At 40.1% G+C, this 21,592-nt stretch overlaps 1 protein-coding gene across 1 annotated transcript in view; it reads right to left on the bottom strand.

Annotated features, from left to right (window-relative positions):
• Positions 1 to 21,592, bottom strand: part of FBXL17 (F-box and leucine rich repeat protein 17) — a 478,328-nt gene that overhangs the window by 439,365 nt on the left and 17,371 nt on the right. The window contains exon 4 of the mRNA XM_074952924.1: positions 14,677 to 14,808. Coding sequence (XP_074809025.1) covers positions 14,677 to 14,808 — 132 coding nt within the window. The remainder of the gene's footprint in view (positions 1 to 14,676; positions 14,809 to 21,592) is intronic.

Genomic DNA, 21,592 nt, shown 5'->3' on the forward strand with positions numbered 1-21,592 from the left:
TCTGAGATATTGACAAGAAGGTTTTTTTCCCCTTAAAACGTATTTCAAAATAGAAACTTCTTAACTGGATCAAAAGGCAAGGATTTTCATGCATAGTAATAAGCAAAGGATCAGACTGTAGCTAGGAAGAAAGCTTTGCTGGCCTTTGAGTATTCCTCTAATACACTTAACTATTTCACATCTTTGCACCGTAAGTATCTATACTAGTCATAGATTCACAACAATTATAGCAAAATATTGATCTCAAGAGAATATTTAAATGAGAGGACAACTTTCCAATAGAGAGCCTGTGTTCTGGATAAAAAGAAAAGGAGTACTTGTGGCACCTTAGAGACTAACCAATTTATTTGAGCATAAGCTTTCGTGAGCTACAGCTCACTTCATCGGATGCATACTGTGGAAACTGCAGAAGACATTATATACACAGAGACCATGAAACAATACCTCCTCCCACCCCACTCTCATGCTGGTAATAGCCTATCTAAAGTGATCACTCTCCTTACAATGTGTATGATAATCAAGTTGGGCCATTTCCAGCACAAATCCAGGTTTCCCCCCCTCCCCCCCCCTCAAAAAACCACACACACAAACTCACTCTCCTGCTGGCAACAGCTCATCCAAACTGACCACTCTCCCCACAATGTGCACGACAATCAAGGTGGGCCATTTCCAGCATAAATCCAAGTTTAACCAGAACGTCTGGGGGGGTGGGGGGGGGTAGGAAAAAACAAGGGGAAATAGCTACCTTGCATAATGACTTAGCCACTCCCAGTCTCTATTTAAGCCTAAATTAATAGTATCCAATTTGCAAATGAATTCCAATTCGGCAGTTTCTCGCTGGAGTCTGGATTTGAAGTTTTGTTGTTGTAAGATAGCGACCTTCATGTCTGTGATTGCGTGACCAGAGAGATTGAAGTGTTCTCCAACTGGTTTATGAATGTTATCATTCTTGACATCTGATTTGTGTCCATTTATTCTTTTACGTAGAGACTGTCCAGTTTGACCAATGTACATGGCAGAGGGGCATTGCTGGCACATGATGGCATATATCACATTGGTGGATGTGCAGGTGAACGAGCCTCTGATAGTGTGGCTGATGTTATTAGGCCCTGCTAGGAAGTAGTGGGAGACTTGCTGATTGCTTACCTGAAAAAAAATCTTCCTTTCCAGTCGCCGTAGAATGCAGAAGCAAAGCTGATTGGAAGACTGATGAGGGACTAGCCCTCACCTTCCAAAGACCCCCTCTGTTCTGAAATGCTTCCAAAGCTAGCCCCTCTAGAACCTGCACCACAAAACAAAACACTAATCTCTTGACTCTCATCAGCACCTTGCAAAAAAAAAAAAAAATTAAAAAAAAAAACTTAAAAAGAGAACACTATGAATAAGACATTTTTATTACTGCAGATAACTTTAACCATTAGTTACCTTTTTCAGGGAGGGCTGGATCTATGGTCCTATCCTGTCAAATGAAGGAATTTTTTCAGGTGCGCAACCACAAATTCTCCCAATCTCTTTCAGCGCTAGGACCACAGATCCTCAGTGTGAGATCTTCTCATCAAGGAACAAAATAACATCATTGAGATAAAGGACTCCCTTACCCTAAGCAGTCACACCACACTGAGCAGGGCCTGCCTGCCAAAGGCTGCATTAGCTGAAAACCGAGTAAAACTACTTGTAAAACTTGGTAAACTATGCAACGATAACCAAGTCGCAGCTTTACAGATTTCATTACAAGAGTTCTCATACTTTCTCAGCCCATGATGCTGCCACTACTTGTACTGAGTGAGCTCTTGTGCCTATTTGGAGGATTGACTCCTTTTGCTCTATATGCCTCAGCAATGAACCAGCATATCCACCATAAGACAGATGGTTTAGATGCCTTTGCACCTCTTTTCCTTATGCTCTCAGTTCTTTTAATATAAAGCTTTAAGGCTTACCTTACAATCGGCAAATGCCATACATTCTCCTTTGGATGAAAAGGATTTGGACAAAAATGAAGGCAATGAGATCTCCTGAGTTTGATTGGTGGGGGGGAAGCACTTTACTTTTGGAATAAAGGTGGGATCCATTCTCAAAACCACCTTATCTTTGTGGAAAATGCAGCAGGACGGATTAGCTGTTAATGCTTCCAGCTCAGATACCCTGGGTGCTGAGGTGATAGAGATCACAAAGGTCATTTTGATAGTCAAATATCACAATAAAACTGATTTCAAAGCTTCAAAAGGTGCCTGCGTTCAGGCACTGAGCACAATGTTCAAATCCCAAGACAGAGTTCTATGAGCTGTAGGGCGACACAGTACCTCAATTGTTCTAATGAAGCAACATATGTCCTAATGGCGGGAAATGGAAGATTTTCTGGCTACACTCAAAATTGTTGACAGTGCAGAAACATACTTTCAAGTGATTAGCTTGTAACCTGAGAACAAAAATATCCTGTAAAAATTCCCAAACATGAGACACTTTGGCTACATGATGCTGAACACATCTCCCTGTGGACAAAGCTTTCAAGTTAGACCGCATCCTAAAATAAGCCCCATTTATTGATTTTCTCCTAGATGCCAACAGAGTTTCAATGCAACAAGCAGTGCAACCCTTTAATTTAGGAACTTGCTTGCAAATGCCAGGCTGCTATATATAATCTTTTTGGATCCTGGGGAAAAACTGGACCGCCGGATGATAAATCCAGCCTTGGATTCAGGAACAACACGTCAGTGGAGGCACCATTATTAATGGCCTGGATGTAGGTATAGAGAGCATACTGATCAAATTTGCAGATGACAAAGCCAGTGGGGGTTGCCAATCCTTTGGAGGACAGAGCTACAACTCGGAGAGATCTTGATAAGTTGGAGGAGAACTGGGCTATAGCCAACAAAATGAAATTCAACAAAGAAATGTCAGGTGCTACACCTAAGGAAGAAAAACTAAATGCACAAATACAGAATGCAGGGTAACCAGCTAGGAAGCACTGCTGGGAAGGATCTGGTGGATCATGACCTCAAACATGAATCAACAATGTGATGCTATTGCAAAAAAAAAAAAAATGCAATTTAACATTGCATTAACAGAGGCATAGCATGCAAGTCATAGGATGTGATAGTACTGCTCTACTTGGCGCTGGTTATGCCTCATTTGGAGTACTGTGTCCAATTTTGGTCACCAATGTATAGAAAGGATGCAAAAGAAACTGGAAAGGATCCAGAAGTGACGACAAAGATGATCAAAGAAATGGAATGTAAGTCATATGAGCAAAGGCTAAAGGGAACTGGGTATGTTTAGTTTGGAAAAGAGTGGATTAAAGGGGGGACATGATAGCGGTCTTCAAATACTTGAAAGGTTGCCATAAAAAAGATGGAGTAAAGTTTTTTCTCTCTTACCCCAAAGGGCAGGACAAGATGCAATGCGTTCAAACTACAGCATAGCATATTTAAATTAAATCTCAGGGAAAACTTCCTAACTGTAAAAACAGTAGGACAATAGCACAGACTGCCTCCAGAAGTTACAGAAGCTCCTTCACTGGAGTTTTGCAAAAGGAGGCTGGATAGCCATCTGTCTTGAATGGTTAAGACACAACAACAAATCATGCACCTTGGCAGGGGGTTAGACTAGATGACCCTTGTGGTCCCTTCTAACTGTACAATTCTATGTTCATGAGGTCAGGAAATCAAGACTTCCCGGGCTAATGGAGAGCCATTAAAATCACTTCTGTTCCTCCTTCCTGACCTGTATTTCCTTGGCAATGATGGGCATTGCGGGGAAAAGCATAAAGTAAGCCCTTTCGCCATTTGAATGGCAGGGCATATGTGCCTAGGGCTCCTGGCTCTCTCTCACTTGAAAAGTATTGGTGACCCTTCCAGTTTGCCTTACACAGAAAAATATCCAGAATCAGAGTGCTGAAAGTTTTGGGGATCAACCAGAAGGATTAATTGTGAAGACTCCATTCTGCCAAATTGATTCTTCTCCTTCTGCTCAGCCAATCGGCTTTCATATTGCTGGCACCCTTTATGTGCAAGACCCTGACAGATGGTAGATGGGCCTTCTGTCCACTGCATCAATGATGCCACTTCCTTCTGTAGATCCTTTGACCCTGTACCCACCCCCGATGGTTTACGCTGGCCACCGTTGATGTGTTGTCCATCATTACCAGGATGTGACCATTCAGCAATGCTTCAGCCATTTGTTGAAGAGCATACTTTATTGTCCTCACTTCGAGACAATGTGTGCTTTTCTTTCATTCTGAGAAGAACCAAATCCCCTGAATCACTGACTTTCAGGAAACGATCCCCAGCCTTTCAAACTCATGTCAGTTATGACAGACCTCTCTGGCTCCACCATGGCCAGCCCTCCCTGGAATCTCTCTGGACACATCCAGCAAACCAGTGAATTCAAACAAGTAATGTAATGTTCACCTTCTGAAATGGAAAGTATCAGAAGATAGCAGTGGAAGGATAGAAGAATCCCTGGAGAGTCCTCTGACACATTTTTGCCCAAGGCACAATCCCTATGCAGGACACGATCATCCTTAGAATATTCATTAGGGTGCCTACCAACATCCTCAGGCATTTCACAAGGGGTAATCGCCCATCTGATCTCCTAGCTGATGAAAAGATTTTGAGGTCCTGTGTGTCTATCAACACTTCACAGTGAAGCAGGCACTGAGATGGCTGAAGATGGTTTATCAAAATTTACTATAAATTCACGATGTTGCACTGTGGTCTGAGTTTCTTGAGTAGACCCCCCGTTGGACATGCTCTGCCTGAGAGGAGCCAACAGAACAACAAGAACGTTTGCAAACATTTGAGGCATGGGTGGCAATCCAAAAGGCAGCGCTTTGAAAATGGATGGCAGTCCAAAAGGCAGTATTGAAAAGATTGGTCCTATGAATAAATCATAGAATATTCCTGTGTGCTGGTGAATTTGCACACGACGATAGGCCTCCTTCAAATCAAAGGCCATAAGGTAATCTCCCTGGAAGACCACCTTATTGACTTCAAGGGGTCTATTTTGAATCTGTTTCTCCTTATGAATTTGTTCAGGTGTTTTAAGTCCAACACAGCGCTGTCTTCCCCGGATCTCCCGGATACCAAAAACAAGACCAAGTACTGGTCAGAGAATCTCTCCGTCTCAGGAAATCTATCATGCCAATTCACAAAGGACAATCTATAGGCTTTTACATATTCTGCCTCTTTTGCAGATTTGAGGATACTGGAAGAAGGAGAAAATGATTTGGAATCTTTGAAAATTCTACAATGTAACCCTGTCAAACCATATCCTGGACCCATCTGCCTAATGTGGAGAAAGACTGCAATTAAACAGCCCCTGAGCCTGAGCCCCACACACCGAAGTCAGCTGGCACAGGCTAGCTGCAAGTTTTCAACTGCAACTGCAGTGTTGACATACCCTAGGGATCAATGATCCAGTTACTTCATGGTAACTATGTGGAAGAAGTTAGAAGCAAATTTATTTTCTCCTATAGGTTTTAAATACTACTAAGGGAGAGAGAGGAGGGTTTCACTTCGGTATAAAAATGTTTTTAAGTTAGTGTTTCTACATACATACATGTATTCAATAGAGAGATAGAAATATTTATACTGAAATGTCTTGAACTGACCTTGCCTAGTGTCTCCTTTATATAGAGACTATAATGATTGCCCACTTTACAGTCACTCTTAATTTTATAGCTACATTTAATCATTATGGCATGAGATTTTACAATCCATTTCTACTCTGTTAAAAGATACAAACCTAAAACAGCATGGGGAAAAGCAAAGATTATAAATATGGAACAACTTGTTGCAGATTCTGCTATCAAGTACACATAGACAAACTTACGTTATAGATCAGCATGGTGTCTTTAAAAGACAGAATACTCTGAAGTAACTCTCTTTAAAAACACTTCAAAATGCTCTCACAACCCAAACTATCAAAACCAAGGTTTTCAAATGTCAAGTGGTTAATACAAACAGAAATTGGTCTTCTTAAAATGGAAGTTGTCCACTACTAATGGTTGTAAGCATCACTCCAATTATTCTAGACACCACACAAAGACAAGACAAAACACTACACCAGGAATGTGGTTGAACTAGGCCTCAACTTTATTAACTAACTCATTAGGAACCATCTGGCAACAAGTCACCCAGTACAGGTCATGCTTACTTTGTAATCTGTTTTGCTTGGTGGAGGACTGCTGTCTCCTTCCCCACCCCATTCTCAGACCATTTCTGGGACCCCATTGCCTTTCCTTCTTACTAGAGTTAAGTGGATCAGGAAGCATGGACCTGTTGTCTTGTATCAGACATTAGGTGCCCCAACCCTACTCCTCTTCTTTTAGTAGATGCCTTCTTTTAAGATGCTTCCAATTCTGTTTTATCAGGGAACCTGACTACTTATGGAACAAGGCACCTGCAAAGTTGCAACAAAAATGAATTTTATAACCTAACCTATCCACTGAGTCCCTGGGCTGCTGTGGGGAAAGTGAAGGGGTGGGGGAAAAAACACACACATACACAACACCCGTCCCAGTCCAATCTAGCAAGAGCAGAGTTTCTCAAACTGGGGGGTCCCAACCCAAAAGGGAATCAACAAGGTTATTGTAGGGCAGCCACTGGATCAGGAAAAAAAAAAAATATATGTGATAACCTTTAGATTTTGTGCTCAGGTTACCATATTTCAAGTTCCCTAATAGAGCAGGGGTTCTCAACCTTTTTCTTTCTGAGGCTCCCTAACATGCTATAAAAACTTCATGGCCCACCTGTACCACAACAACTGTCTTTCTGCACAGAAAAGCCAGGGCCGCCATTAGGGGTAGCAAGCAGGGCAACGGCCAAACCCCATGCCACAGAGAGTTCCACAAAGGTAAGTTGCTCAGGCTTCAGCACCAGGTGGTGGGGCTCAGGGTGGTGGGGCTTTGGCTGCCCTGGGCCCCAGTGCGTCTAATGTTGGTCCTGCTTGGCAGACCCCCTAAAACGTACTGTGGTCTCACAGGAGTCTCAAACCCGGTTGAGAACTGCTGAAATAGAGAACGCTGCTGCAGGGAGGGGAGGTAGCCTGGGGAGGGTACAGCAGCAGGGGGGGTCTCCAACTACTAGCGTGACCACATGTCCCGATTTTATAGGAACAGTCCCGATTTTGGGGTCTTTTTCTTATATAGGCTCCTATTACCCTCACTCCTGTCCCGATTGTTTAACATTTGCTGTCTGGTCATCCTACCAACTATCCACCTCTGAAGACAATGCAACTGCCAGCAGCATTGCAGAAATAAGGGTGGCAATACCATACTTTACATGCTTTACACTTTTTGAGAGGTTTCAGTGCCTTTGAATGCAGGACAAGGATTACGTGCTTCATTTAGTGAGTATGTACAGTAATTTACTAATCACCTTTTTTGGAGGGATAGGGTGAGGAATATTAACCAATTCATCTCCTACCACCTTGATCTACATTACTATTTCATTTGAAATATATTTAATATTTGCCTTGCAGAAGTTAGCTCCAGCCAAACAAATAATAGCAGCAGCAGCTAAGTAAAAACCATATCCTCACACCAACATGTTAAACTTGAAAGCCTGGTTCTAAAACAGTATTTCCATTTATGTTCAGCTACTGTAAAGTAGTTAGATGTCAGTTTTTACCCTATTATAAAATCAGAAACTGTCAGAGCAATTATAAAAATCAAACCAAATCAACAAGCTTGCAAAGTGGAACGTTTGTTACTTTTTACTATGTTATCAGACTGAACAATTGCCCAATGGGGGGGGGGAGAGAGGGAGAATACCCTGCTTTGCCTGTATTTTCTCTCCTGTTTAGAGAGAATATAAAATCAAGCAAGCAAGCAAGCAAGCATGACATTCTAATGGGACAGAAACAAAATAGTCCACATGTAATAAGACATGTACACAAAGTAACCAAGTGACAGTGTAACTTCTCCCATCTTCTTTCTCTGTCTATTGTTTGTAACTTTCACTTAATGCAGCAGAACCTCTGAGTTACGAACACCTCATGAATGGAGGTCATATTCGTAACTCTGAAATATTCGTATCTTTGAACAAAACGTTATGGTTGTTCTTTCAAAAGTTTACAACCAAACACTGACTTAATACAACTTTGAAACCTTACTATGCAGAAGAAAAAACATCTTAATTTAAATTAAACAAGCACAGAAACAGTTTTCTGACCTTGTCAAGTCTTTTTTTTAAAACTTTCTTTTATAGTAGTTTAACACAGTACTATACTTGCTTTTTGGGGGGGGTGGGGGGGGTGTCTCTGCTGCTGATTGCATACTTCCAGTTCCAAGTGAGGTGTGTGGTTGACCGATCAGTTCGTAACTCTGAGGATCTATGGTACACCATTTCCACCATTCAACAGTCAGAAGTTCAAAGCAAGGAATGCGTCTGTCTATTTTGTAAGGTGCATCGCATGCTTTTGGTGCTATGAACAGCCAGTCACCAAAAACACAAAAGGTTCTGCTTTCCCTGTTCTTGCTGTCCCACCAGCCTCATAATGGAGTTACTCTGCAATATAAGAGGCAACTGAAGTGTATTCACTAATCCATATTTCATTGCAAAGCAATCCTCTCTCTAAAAGACATCATTTTGCTGCTGGATGGCTCTGTAATAGCATTGGTTGTTCCAAACCATTTGTTATAAGCAAAAGTGTATTTACTCTACAGCAAGCCGGACCTAAACTACACCGCAACAGTGCTGCAAAGGGAAGATTTTAAGACTTATTTTGAATAAAAAAAAAGAAAGGACATGTTTACATATGAAAATGAATAATGAAGAAATTACAGAACGTCTGGTGTTACTTTGATATCAAATATAATTTTAAGACATTTTCGTTTGATATGCTACCGATTTTTGAACTGGCAACTTACAACTACATTACAAAAGCTGTTGGGAGCAATGGAGGTTTTGGCTGCTGGGTCAGAAGCAGTTGGGATTTGTATGGAGATCATGGAATAAGCACATTATCTAGCTGTTTAAAGCGGTGGTTCTCAATCTTATCTGATCAGGTCCCCTTCTTTGTGTCAGTTGTTGTTTATTCTTCCCCTCCCCAAGTACATATACCACCACACAGCTCTGAAGGCAAGCAGAGAGGAGCGGCTGCTGGCCAGGCGCCCAGGTCTGAAGGCAGCATGCACCAGCAGCAGCACAGAAGTAAGAGTGGCTAAGTGATATTTGTAAATATTTTTCACAGCAGACTTAGCACTTACTTCTGCACTGCTGATGCCACCCAGCCACCTCCAGGTGAGGGATGGGGTGGGCAAAGGAAAGATTGAGCCCAGTGGTGGGGCTCCAGCTGCCTCCTTTATACCCACCACCAGGTATGCACAGCCTTTTTACACAAGTCCCAGCCACTTGGGGCTGACAAAGCTCTTAAAAACCACACAGCTCGCACCTCCCTTCACATGCTCCCACACCTCCCTTGCAAGATCCGACCCATAGTTTGAGAAATGCCAGTTTAAAGTGATCTGCAATGAAACCATTAACAATGCTGACATTTATACTATAATCACTGGGTTTCAGACGCAATCCAGTGAGAAAAACAGGGCAATTTGCCACTTTCACGTGTTTTTTCAGGCTGCCTGCAGGTCTGAGGTAGCTTCACTGGTCCACTACAACTACTATGCACTACTAAGGTGATGCAAAGTGGCCACAGGATTCTGACTAGAGGTGGCCAGCAAAGAATTCCCCGTGTACAGAAATTAGCTGCTCGCCTAAAGCTAGTGGAGGCAGCACAGCGGCTCCTGTGCCAGCCTCCCCCTGGCCACAGCTCTGTGATACGAGATCTATGTGACATATCCCAGGGTAGAATCTGGACTGTTGCATTGTGCCGTCCCCTTAACTCACCAGTCCGGTGTGCACTGTGCCCTGCTTTGCCATTTGAGCTGCCACTATGGCCACTCACCCTAGTCTCTAGCATGCAAGTCACTCCCAGACAAATACTAGAGTGCTAGGCCCAGCCATTCTTGAATTACAGATGGCATATTCAGGTGTCACCCTTAGTCCTACACTGTGTGTCTTACACTGTTCAAGATCCCCCAAACAGAATAAGCTCATTAATTAGTTTGTGATTCCTTCACAGGGTATGAACATGCACCAACCTTTGTAACATGAGTAGATTCCTCAAACTTCATTCAAAAGCACACTTGCTTAGATAAAACATTAAAATAAGTTTATTAACTACAGAAAAATAGATTTTAAGTGTATATAAGTTATATAGGCATAGAAGATCAGAATTGGTTAAATACAGAATTAAAGATAAAATTGCATCTTAATTCCTAAACTTTATCAAGCTAAATCAAATTTGAAGCAATAAGATTTTTCTTACATGAAAGCCCACAGTCTGTGCTAACTAGAAAGTTTTCCAGTTATGACTACTCCCCCCAGTTCAATGATGTATCTGTCTTCTAAATGATCTTGTTGCCTTCAGTATATGTGGAGGAGGAGATGTGGCCTGACGATGTCACTGTCCCTTATTTTATACTCTCCTGCAGGTGCTAGAAAAAAATCCTTGTTGTGTCATAGGGATAGACAGCCCTGCATTCAGTCCTTCATATGAAATGCACATTCTTGCTTACATCTTTTGTGTACATGAGGCTTGACATGTAAGTCTTGTGTTCACAGTTCCTTTGTTATTTCTAAGGAGCTGATCTGTGCGCATTTCCGAGACTCACATGTTTCAGTCACAGACTTATAGCAGAATCTCATAACTTCATATACCATGATGATACATACATTTCAATAGGACACTAATTGTCAACAGATTAGGACTTTTACAAGGCATACTTAGTACAAATATATATCATAACCATATACAAGTGGTGAATATGGGGGTACAGGTTGTTATTTTGAGGTACAGCCTGTCATGAGAAAGGGGTGTTTAGAGTGGAGTGGAGCTCCACTATGCCTATCCGCCACTAGTTTAAGGTCAGCAAGGGATTTTATGCCACTGGCATAGGTAAGAACAGCTCCAATTTATGTCAGGGCTGGATTGCAGAGGATCAGGGAGCTGCAACCAGCTCCTTGATGTTCCCCCCACCTTCCCTGCATCAAGCTGAGCTCTGGAGCAGAGAAGAAACTCAGCCTTCTGACTAAGCACAATAACACTGCATCTACATTCTCAACTGTTATTTTAGCAAATGAAAAGGCTAATTTTTGGGTTTTAAAATGACACCTCTGATTCTGGAGTACAATTCTGAAAGAAGGAGTAGATCCCACAGAAGCAGAATCACAGATTAAACAGGGACCTAATTATACTGTTTATGCATTTGATAGAAAAGCTCAATTTTTACTGATGAGTTTTTCTTCACTGTAAACTTGAAGCGTCCTAGTTTTGTTTGTTCATTTTTTAATATAACAAACTCTGAGATGAGTCCACATGCAATCTCAGCCACCAGGGAGCACTCTATGCTGCACTACTACAGTTTCGTATTAGAAGAAATAGTCAGTGAAATGTACATATTTTCAACTCCTTAGAGAGAGAAGGGAGTTGCTCTGCAATCTTATAGACTGAAGCCACAACAGTACGTTTAGAATAAAAACAGCTTTTCTATAGGATGTTAGTCCATAAAACAATTACAAAGAAAAAAAAAAGAATATATGTATACAAATTATATGTCAGGCATTTTTTAAAATTATTTTGCTAGAGAATGTGTGATTTGAAGGAAGTAGTCCATGGATAAATCTGTTTCATGTATCTCAGTTTAAATGAAATCTGACAAGATGCTAGAATAATCTGCACAGCGAACATAATTTCAAAGGAGCAATAAACTAAGCACAACCAGCAATATATGGTGTTTTATAAAGCGAAGTCTACAAAATTATGACTTGCTTAAAGCAAACCATAAATCAGCACATATTTGCCACTTACTATCACTCTGTTTTCAGACAACCCCATGGCATCAAATGATTCTGAACCTTTTCCTTCAGATTTCTAAACTGTAAATTATTACCATACAACTGTGACACAGTTTAAAACTCACAACCTACTGTCCTGACCCATAGCAGATGAGGTTTTTGCATTAGGGGGCTGGAAAACGTAGGGCTTGGGGTTTTTAAGTAACCTAGCAGCTTTTTGAAAGCTTTGCTACCAATGACAGGTTTCAGAGTAACAGCCGTGTTAGTCTGTATTCGCAAAAAGAAAAGGAGTACTTGTGGCACCTTAGAGACTAACCAATTTATTTGAGCATAAGCTTTCGTGAGCTACAGCTCACTTGCATCCGATGAAGTGAGCTGTAGCTCACGAAAGCTTATGCTCAAATAAATTGGTTAGTCTCTAAGGTGCCACAAGTACTCCTTTTCTTTTTGCTACCAATAAGTATCATCACTGAATATTACAGTATTTCCATTAACTAAATACTCTGTGTCATCTAGTTCTCTCAGTCTCACAATTCATTTCTAGTTTCAAGATTCTAGAGAAGGAATACTTTGTGACAAATTCAGTTTCTTTTTGTGATAGTTAGAGCTGAATTTTTTTTAATTCACTGCAAAATACAATTCAAACTGAAACTTTCTGCAGGAACAGGTCAGTTTGGACAAATTTCTCAACTCTAAAAAATGCTGAAAGAAGTTTTGAATTTGTCAAAACAGAGTGTTTTGACATTTCCTAAAATGAAAGCTTTTGAGTTTCCAGTTCAAAACAATATTTTATTTGGAAATTTAAAATTACAGTTTAAAAAAAAAAAAAAACCTATAAATAGTTGAGATTTGAAATCTCAGAAGAAATAATTTCACTTTTCATCACATTTTCTGCTCAGCTTTAGTGATAATACATTATAAGTGAAGATAAAGACAAAATTTCAAATTACAACTTACACCAGCATACTATTTATAGGAAATGTTAAAAAAAAAAAGTTTTTCTACCTTCTGTATTTTCATAACAAGAATTTTGCTACACAGCAATTCAACTCATTTCTGAAAATATAACTTTATATTAGGGTCATTGCAGAATACTCATTTCTGACTACAGTGTCCCTAATAGGGGGCTATAATTTCAGAAATTAGTTCAGAAATGAGTATTCTACAATGACCCTAATAAAAAATAAATTTCAGAAATAAGTTGAATTGTTGTGTAGCAAAATCCTTGTTATGAAAATTCCCTAATGCAAATAGTTAGGATGTCACAAATCAAGGACTATGACTTCAGGTGAGAAATATGAAAATACAGTGGGTAAAGACAGATGCCATAATTAAAATAAAACAGGTACACAGAGGGTCAAATTACACAAGAAACTGCATAACGATATATTTATAGTGATTATGCGAATAGCAGCTAGTTCCACTCTTTAGCAGCCACAAATACATAAAATAACCTGGTATGCACAACTGCAGTTATTATTTATTGAAATCTACATATGCTATTATGCACAAATCGTGGATCTTCACATCTGGCAGAGATTGTTTTTCTGCCTTTCCTTGGAGTACAATTACATTTAACTAAGCAAAAAACAGCCTTTTCAAAAGAAAAAAAAATTCTTCGCCAACGTATTCTGTAGTGTGTATTATTTCTCCTGATCTTTGGAAACTTATAGTACTATAAATCTTGGTTTTGTTTTAATATTTTCAGGCACTTTGAGCCAATATTATTATACCATCATTTTAGTCTCTCTTGTACTGAAAAATGCCATTTTTACACCATGAAGAAGTGACCTTTCCATGTTGTTCTGGGCTACATTTGGCGATCACATGAATTTTTTGCTGCGCCCCATACTTCTCTGCAAATACAAAGTATTCTTTCGTGTCTATCATTCACCACAGAGTGTAGCTCATTTTTCATTAGATACCACACACAGACAGCCATTCTGCTTTAGTATCTGTACTGTCAAACTATCTAATTGAGATTAAAGATCAACTAGCTAAGAACCATTTAAACAAACAAACACATAGTATGCAGCTCACCTACATACATGACACTCACTTGTTCTAAACTATTGCTTTCAGCAGTTGCTGGCTTTGATGGTAACAAACTTGTCACTTCAGAAATGGCCTCCAATATCTAGGTCACAAAAGACGCTGTATTACTCTTAAATAAATTACTTGCAGTTATAGCTTCCTTTTATCATCTAAAGAACATTGCTCTACTGGAACCTGATTGAGAAATGGTTTCACATTTCCAGATTAGACTACTAAATTGTTGTACTTGCAAGCATTTCTGATCAGGCATTATAAAAACTACACATCTGAAAGTTCAGAGAAAGTGGCACTGACTTCCTATTAAACAATGTATTGATAAGAGTGTAATTTTTGCATAAGATTGTGCATGGACTTGACCTGTTCTTATCTATCTATCTGACGCCTGAACATATTTTATAAGAAATCTATTTCTAGATTGAAGCAGTTTAAAAAAAAAAAAAAAAGTCTGTAGGGTAGATCATGCAACAAGTGCAAAAACATACACTTACCTGGAGTGGTATTAGATATGCTGTCCTCCAAGAGGATTAATCAGTACATACCAAAAGAGTTTTGACATTCAGTTTGTCAGTCAACAGCTGTGTTATCTATAGAGAACTGAAAATCTCAAATTGGGGAGAAGTTGTTTTAGCAACTTCAAAAAAAGTATTTAGAAATAGCATTAAGAACTAAAATCTAGAGAAAATATTGATGCTGAAAAGTTGGAAACAGAACAACAAAGGACAGCATGAGCATTTTTAAAACTTCATATATTTCAACATGTACTTACTAATTTGTTTTCCTGCATGTATATTCTTTGCAACTTCAGACATCCTTTAGCTATAATGATCATTCCTTCATCGGAGATCTTGTAACACTGGCCAAAATGAATGTCTTTCAGTTCTCTGCACTTTGAGCCCAGCTGCAAGTAAGTAAATTAATGTTAATACTTAAAGAAAAACAGCAAACATACAAGAATATGAACTTATTTGTAGCATGTTTTTGAAGCATATGCTCATCTGGAAGATACTTTTTCTTGTTTGTGAATAATACTAGTGTGATTGTTGTGTTCCTATAGTATGATGAAATTGAAGAACCTGGAAGAAGTTTACAACATTGCCTAGGAAAATCAGATTTCTGACAGGACAATTTTCAGCAGCCCAGGAGGATTGTGCCCCACACCAGTTCCAACACATTTGTTTTAATATATAATTGCGTTGTAAATACCAGTTTAAAATATATGTTCATTAATTCTAATTCTCCTTAAATTTTGAGGGGCATACCTAGTAAGAATAAAAGCAGTCAGAATCAACTCTCTCTTTCATTTTGCAAGTTAGATACTCAAACCTTAGTTCCAAATGGCAGCCAAGCCTTGAAAAACTCAGGCATAATAGCCAAAAATTTGTAATATAATGAATCTCCAGACTGACACATTAGAGATAATTTAATCAATTGACAAGTAATTTTAAAAGCTAGGTACCAAAGTAACCACTGAAAAAAAAAATTGGGGGTTTATAGGCAGCAGTTGGGAAAAAGAGCAACTAACTGCAGACCTAGCAACCAATGGCAAATAAAAATAACTTTCTGAAAGCCAAGACGACCTCAAAAAGTTCAGAGGTAACAAGCAGTTTTTCCAGAGCCCCCTTCATTGACTGACCAGGAAACTTGGTTCAATATACTATCATGCAGACACTTGGAAAGAAAATTGAGAAGCAATAGCCATACTGACCATATTTACACTTGATGTAAGTAAATAAATATATTTGATCCTAAACTGATTTTCAGAGTAATCAGGTAAGTTGAAGAAAACTATACAAATTATTTTAGAGTATTCTCTTATACCCTTTTTTCTTTTAATTGTCGTTTCCCTCATTGATGAAAACGAGCCAAACAGTATTAAATAACCCAGATAATGCACTTGTATTTCCTGCATGACAAGCCAAAAAACGCTCACATTGATTCGTTTGTTTTCTAAGAAGACACGTGGAATAATCTGAACAAAACTCTTGTTCATTTGTTTTAGAAGCTCCTGAGATATGGAAGGAAAGAAGTTGTTCAGTGCCATTCAGGACTGCACCTACAACGTGTCTATGTATTTTATAGATATGCAGTAGTGCCGCTATTAACGCCGAGATCAGTTTTTCCCCTTTAATAAGGATTCAACTTCTTTATTTCATACACACAATAAAGTACATCTTCCCCAAACTTGTAACACTTTGAGCTGCGGACAAAAAAAAATGTGGGGATTTTAAAATAAAATCTGTTAATTTTTTTAAATTGTGAGAAACATTGTAAAAGATCTGGCTTGCTGTCCTTCAATTCAGTTAAGTCATTAGCCGCATTCAACCAGTGTATATATTTAAAAAACTAGGTTGTAATTAGGAACGTTAACACCTGTAGCGAACTCTGGAAATATTATAAGTCTCCCAATATTTAATATTTTACTTAAAGCCACAGCTTCTGGAGCTAAGACTATCAGTAGCTTTACTTAGCTACACAAAACACCACATATATATATTTATGCATGTCCCAGCCTCAGGTTCCTCACCCCTCTGGAAAGTTCTTTGGGCTTGGGGAAAGAGTCCTCTGGGGCATCCATGGTCTCTTTCTCCAGCAACTCATGGCTTCGCTTCAGAAACACGAAGCTTTCTAGGTCAGTTAGCTTTCTTTGACCTTGGCTGTCCTGCAGTTAAGCCAGACCTCTTCTGCTACCAGGGAAAATATGTCCATCTCTTCCTCTCTCCTGCCAAAGCTTCTTGAATGTCTCTGAAAGTCTCTCAAGTTTATATATTCCCCCACCAACACCAGGTTGTTTCTTTGTGCTGCTCCTGGTGATTTCCCACTCTCTTTGTTCACCATCCCCCTTCAGGGAAACTTGGTCAAACTTGGTGCATCTGATGAAGTGAGCTGTAGCTCACAAAAGCTTATGCTCTAATAAATTTGTTAGTCTCTAAGGTGCCACAAGTACTCCTTTTCTTTTTTTGGTCAAACTAGTTTCCCCACTAAAGAAACCTCGTTAGCATATCTATTGTTTGGTCAGAGCACAGTCATTATGGTTAACAATTCTCCTTTGTCCTGGTCTGATAGATAGGGGCTATAGCCCCTATCAGCAAATGGTGGATTCCATAAGCAGAAAAAGGCCCCCTGTAATACAACAAATTCCATAACAGCAATCTCAAACTGTAAATATACACATTTCCCAAATCATCACACCTTCATCTATCATGCAGTCCTCAAACAGTTAAACGATAATTCAGAATGTGCACAAGGATGGAGCTCAGGGGAGAGCATGCATTAGCTACTGGGGAGGCATGAAGAAAAGGAGTACTTGTGGCACCTCAGAGACTAACAAATTTATTTGAGCATAAGCTTTCCTGAGCTACAGCTCACTTCATCGGATGCATGCCATGGAGGCATGGGGGATTTCAGCACTAGTCTCAGAGCTGAAGACAGTTGGACTACAGGATCCAAGCAGAGGTACCAGACAGGGAGTCTGCAACCTGAAAGTGCGCCAGAGAAACCAGAACTGCAGAAGTGTCTGGATACTACACAGACTCAGGTGGCTTGAGAGCACAGGGAATCCAAAGGATTGGTCCAGTACAGTAGACTGGTGATATCCACAAGTGGGAATGCTGCCTGGGATGTAAAAGACAGATTCTAGGCTGCCTCTCTATGATGGTTGCCATAAGCAGTATCTCTATGGCAAGGGTGGCCAACCTGAGCCTGAGAAGGAGCCAGAATTTACCAGTGAACATTACCAAAGAGCCACAGTAATAGGTCAGCAGCCCCTCATCTGCTATCTCCCTCCAGCCCCCAGCACCTCCGGTCCACCAACAGCCCCGCCAATCAGTGCCTCCCCATCCCTCCCCACGCCTCCCGCCTGCTGCAATCAGCTGTTTTGCAGTGCACAGGAGGCTCTTGTTGGGAAGGGGGAAAAGCGAGGGCATAGCAGGCTCGGGGGAAGGGGCGGAGTGGTGGCAGGACCTAGGGCAGAGCAGGGGGTTGAGCAGTGAGCACCCTACAGCACATTGGAAAGTTAGCATCTGTTGCTCCAGCCTCAGAGTCAGCGACTATGCAGGAGCCGCATATTAAGCTCTGAAGAGCCGCATGCAGCTCCGGAGCCACAGGTTGGCCACCCCTGCTCTACAGTTATAATCCGAAAGAATCCAATCAGGAGTCATCTAAATCGGAATGTAACCTGCAGCATTGTCCCCCAAACCCACCCATGACCACAGACTTGTAACTATGCCTGAAGTCACTCTGGGAAATGCTCTATCCATCTTTTCCTGGGTGCCGGAGCTTGGAAGTATCAACTACAGATCACAAGCCAGAGGCCCCCCAACTCCTCCAGCCAGGGAACAGGACAGCCCCAACCCCCCTCCTACCATGCAATGGGATAGGAGACGATGCAGCACTTGGCAAGCTCCACCAATACCAGTAACATGGGCACCATTGTGCTGGAGTTAAGGAGAGTAAAGATAGATCCCACAACACACACTGTTCTGACAAAAATCTGAATTCAATTGCCCTGACTTCCAGATCTTCTCCAATCTGTTTGCAAAGGAGATTTCCACCATTGTTCCATAATGTGAACTTTCATCTCCCTTTTTACATCCTTTGATTAGAATTGATATAGGTAACGATGTTGATATTAAAATCATTAGGATCTCTCACTGAGGGGAACAAGATAGCTCTAAAATAGTAAGAACTACTGTTTCAGGTCTCTGCAAACACAGATCAATATTGCTGCATTGGTTACACTCAAAATTAAAGCTTAGATTCTGGGGCACAACCTGGCAGCTTAAGAGAGGTGCCAATACACTGTACTGCCATGTACTTAATGAAAGACCAGGGGTCAAACTGGGGAAGGGCTAGGAAAGAGCATCTAGAACTAAGGTCTTTTGTAATTTTGCCTGGCAAAAAAGTCTGCAGCTAAATAGCCAAATCTCTACCAACAGAGAGAGAGACAAAAAAGTCAGTGTTGTGCAGGTGCCATTTCAACAGGTCACTTTTTGTCTGCTATGAAAAAAAGACCTTTCTTATGAAAGTTCCCAAATGGAGGGAAGAGTTTCTCTAACAAACATAAGCTTTCGTGAGCTACAGCTCACTTCATCGGATGTAGCTCACGAAAGCTTATGCTCAAATAAATTTGTTAGTCTCTAAGATGCCACAAGTACTCCTTTTCTTTTTGCAAATACAGACTAACACGGCTGCTACTCTGAAATCTAACAAACATAGAATTCAATTTCCTCATATAGGGAAGGTGACTGTTTTCCTTGCCTGTTCACACAGACATGGCTATGATGTTTTCACCAATGATAGCATGGGGCAACCTTTTACTGAAATTATTGCCCAATAAGTTAATCAGGTTGCTCAGTGATCTAGACAATTGATACACCTGTGACATTCCTGTGGAGACCACTGATCCTGAACTAACCTGTCCGAGGAATCAAAGTCCACAGTCAAAAAGTCCATTTGTTGTGATAACCATTCCCTCTGGTTCTGAGATAAGTTGCCCACGTCAGAACCTGAACTTAGCTTACTACCAGCTTCAGTATTTCATTAGTTCATAGGTGACCCATTTTGGGGGATTAATAAAATAAGACTCTCGGCAGAGATTCTCATGAAACCTTGCCCAGATCACAATGTCTATGCAGAAAGCTGTCATTCCTGAAAAACTCAGACTGCACTCAGTCTGAGAAAATTAAAGCATAATGAATGGATGACTAAGACCACTTCAGGATACATATTTTGTGAAGTTTGTAATTCATAATCACTCCCAGTTGCAGGTGCAGGATGGAATGTGGTAGCGATGAGGGCTCCACTGTACTGAAGAAAAAAAGTGTAGCTATTTGGCGGTACACTATTACCTGATCTTTAATGGAAGTAGTCAAGAAATGGAAATTCTCTGGGGTGCAAGAATAACCAGTATTTTAATGCACATCTTTGTACAAAAGTGACCTTTTGTAAAGGAAATCCCTTTATGGGAAATGTCTGTGGCCAAAGGCAAAATCAGAGGTATCTGCTTCACTGTCTGCATTGGGAAAAACAGACAGACTGAGGAAAAGTTATCTCAGAGACAGATACATCAATTCTGTTAAGCGTCTCCATTTTGCAACAAAACTTCCTAGTGTATTTGTTTTAACAAGTTGAACTTCTAGTTGCCAGATCACTAAAGTCCTGTCTATAGTAAGAAAATGAACCACTACTAAAAATGGTTCATGGGCTACATTCTTCAAATCATGAATAGGCATTTGAGCATGGACAGCTACTACCATAACCCTGAAATTTTCAAAAGTAACTAGCTATTTTAACTTCACCACTTTTGATTGCCTAACCTGAGGACCCTTAAAGGGGCCTTATTTTCATTGGCTAAGTGCTCCATATTTCTGAAAAACAGGCCACTCTGTCACATGGACAAGCAAAAAAAAAAAAAAGGGGGGGGGGGGGGTAGAACATCCAAAAAAATCACGAGACACTTTTTAAAAACCTTGGCTTATAAAAACATTTCACCTCTTTTCTTTATATAAGAAGTTGTGCCAGTGGTCAGCCTGAACTGAACTGGGTTGCCACATAACAACTGTAATAGGAAGGCTGAATACTTACAGTACCCTTTGAAATAAGATTATACTCTCAGCTTTTATCCTAATTTACAGTTCATAGATGTGCAGCAAGATATATGCGTGCCTAAACTGAAGGTGATTCAATAGTCACAGTGCCTGATGTACAGCTCATATGAAAAATGCAAAAAACTCAGGTAGATATTACAATTCTGGAACAATCCAAAGAATTTCATTTTTCCCCACAACCTCCATGTTAACCTATTAAATGCCAACAAGTGGTTCAATTACACAGTCACTGTGTAAGCAGGATTGTTTTCTCTCACTTGTTTTTGTAGTTGATTGCTCCCACCAAAACAACATTATGCTACAAAACTGAGAACAGGTAGTTCCATACGCTCAACTTTTAAAAAATGGGCAAGCACTGAATGTACAATTAAATCATTAATGATACTCAGTTGACTGACAATACATTATGTACTAGTTTACTGATGCCTAACTCCCTCCTCAAAGTCAGCACACACCTCACTTCAGTGCTGCTCCTAGAGGCTCTTTTGAGCAACAGAGACATTGAGATTTAGGAGTCAAGGCACAACAGTGGTCCAGGAAGAGCTTTAATTGAAGGGTACACCAAAAACCCAGTAAAGCCAAAAATTCAAGGTGACTTTCTTTGCTTAAGACTCCAGCATCAATCTGCCCAGTTACATAGACTCTGTCCCACATAGTAGCTGTGTTTAAAAATTAGACATGCTTGTAGGTTCACTTGTTCGTTTTAATATCAAGCTTTATATGTACAATCAACATTTCTTACTAACTGCACTGTTCAAAAAATCTGAAAATTCATTTCACTTGACTAAACCGGCCAGACTCCAGAATCTTTCCTGACACAGACGATATCACAAACAGTAGTACTGGAAACTTGAATTCATATAGTCTTTTAGGCATCTGTGATCTCAAAGTGTAGTTGGGGAAATAAACTTCTTTTGATAAGACCAGTGTGTTGTGTTTTGTTGAAGTTGAATATTGACTTACTCTTCAACATTCAATTTTTCCATCTTCTTCAAAGGCCTGCTGATGCCTGGGTGAGCTTTGAAAAAAAAGTGATTGAATTTACATGATCTAGTCTGTATTTTTTATTATTAAAAC

Source organism: Natator depressus, chromosome 5, assembly GCF_965152275.1.
Source record: "Natator depressus isolate rNatDep1 chromosome 5, rNatDep2.hap1, whole genome shotgun sequence".
NCBI classification, from domain to species: Eukaryota; Metazoa; Chordata; order Testudines; family Cheloniidae; genus Natator; species Natator depressus.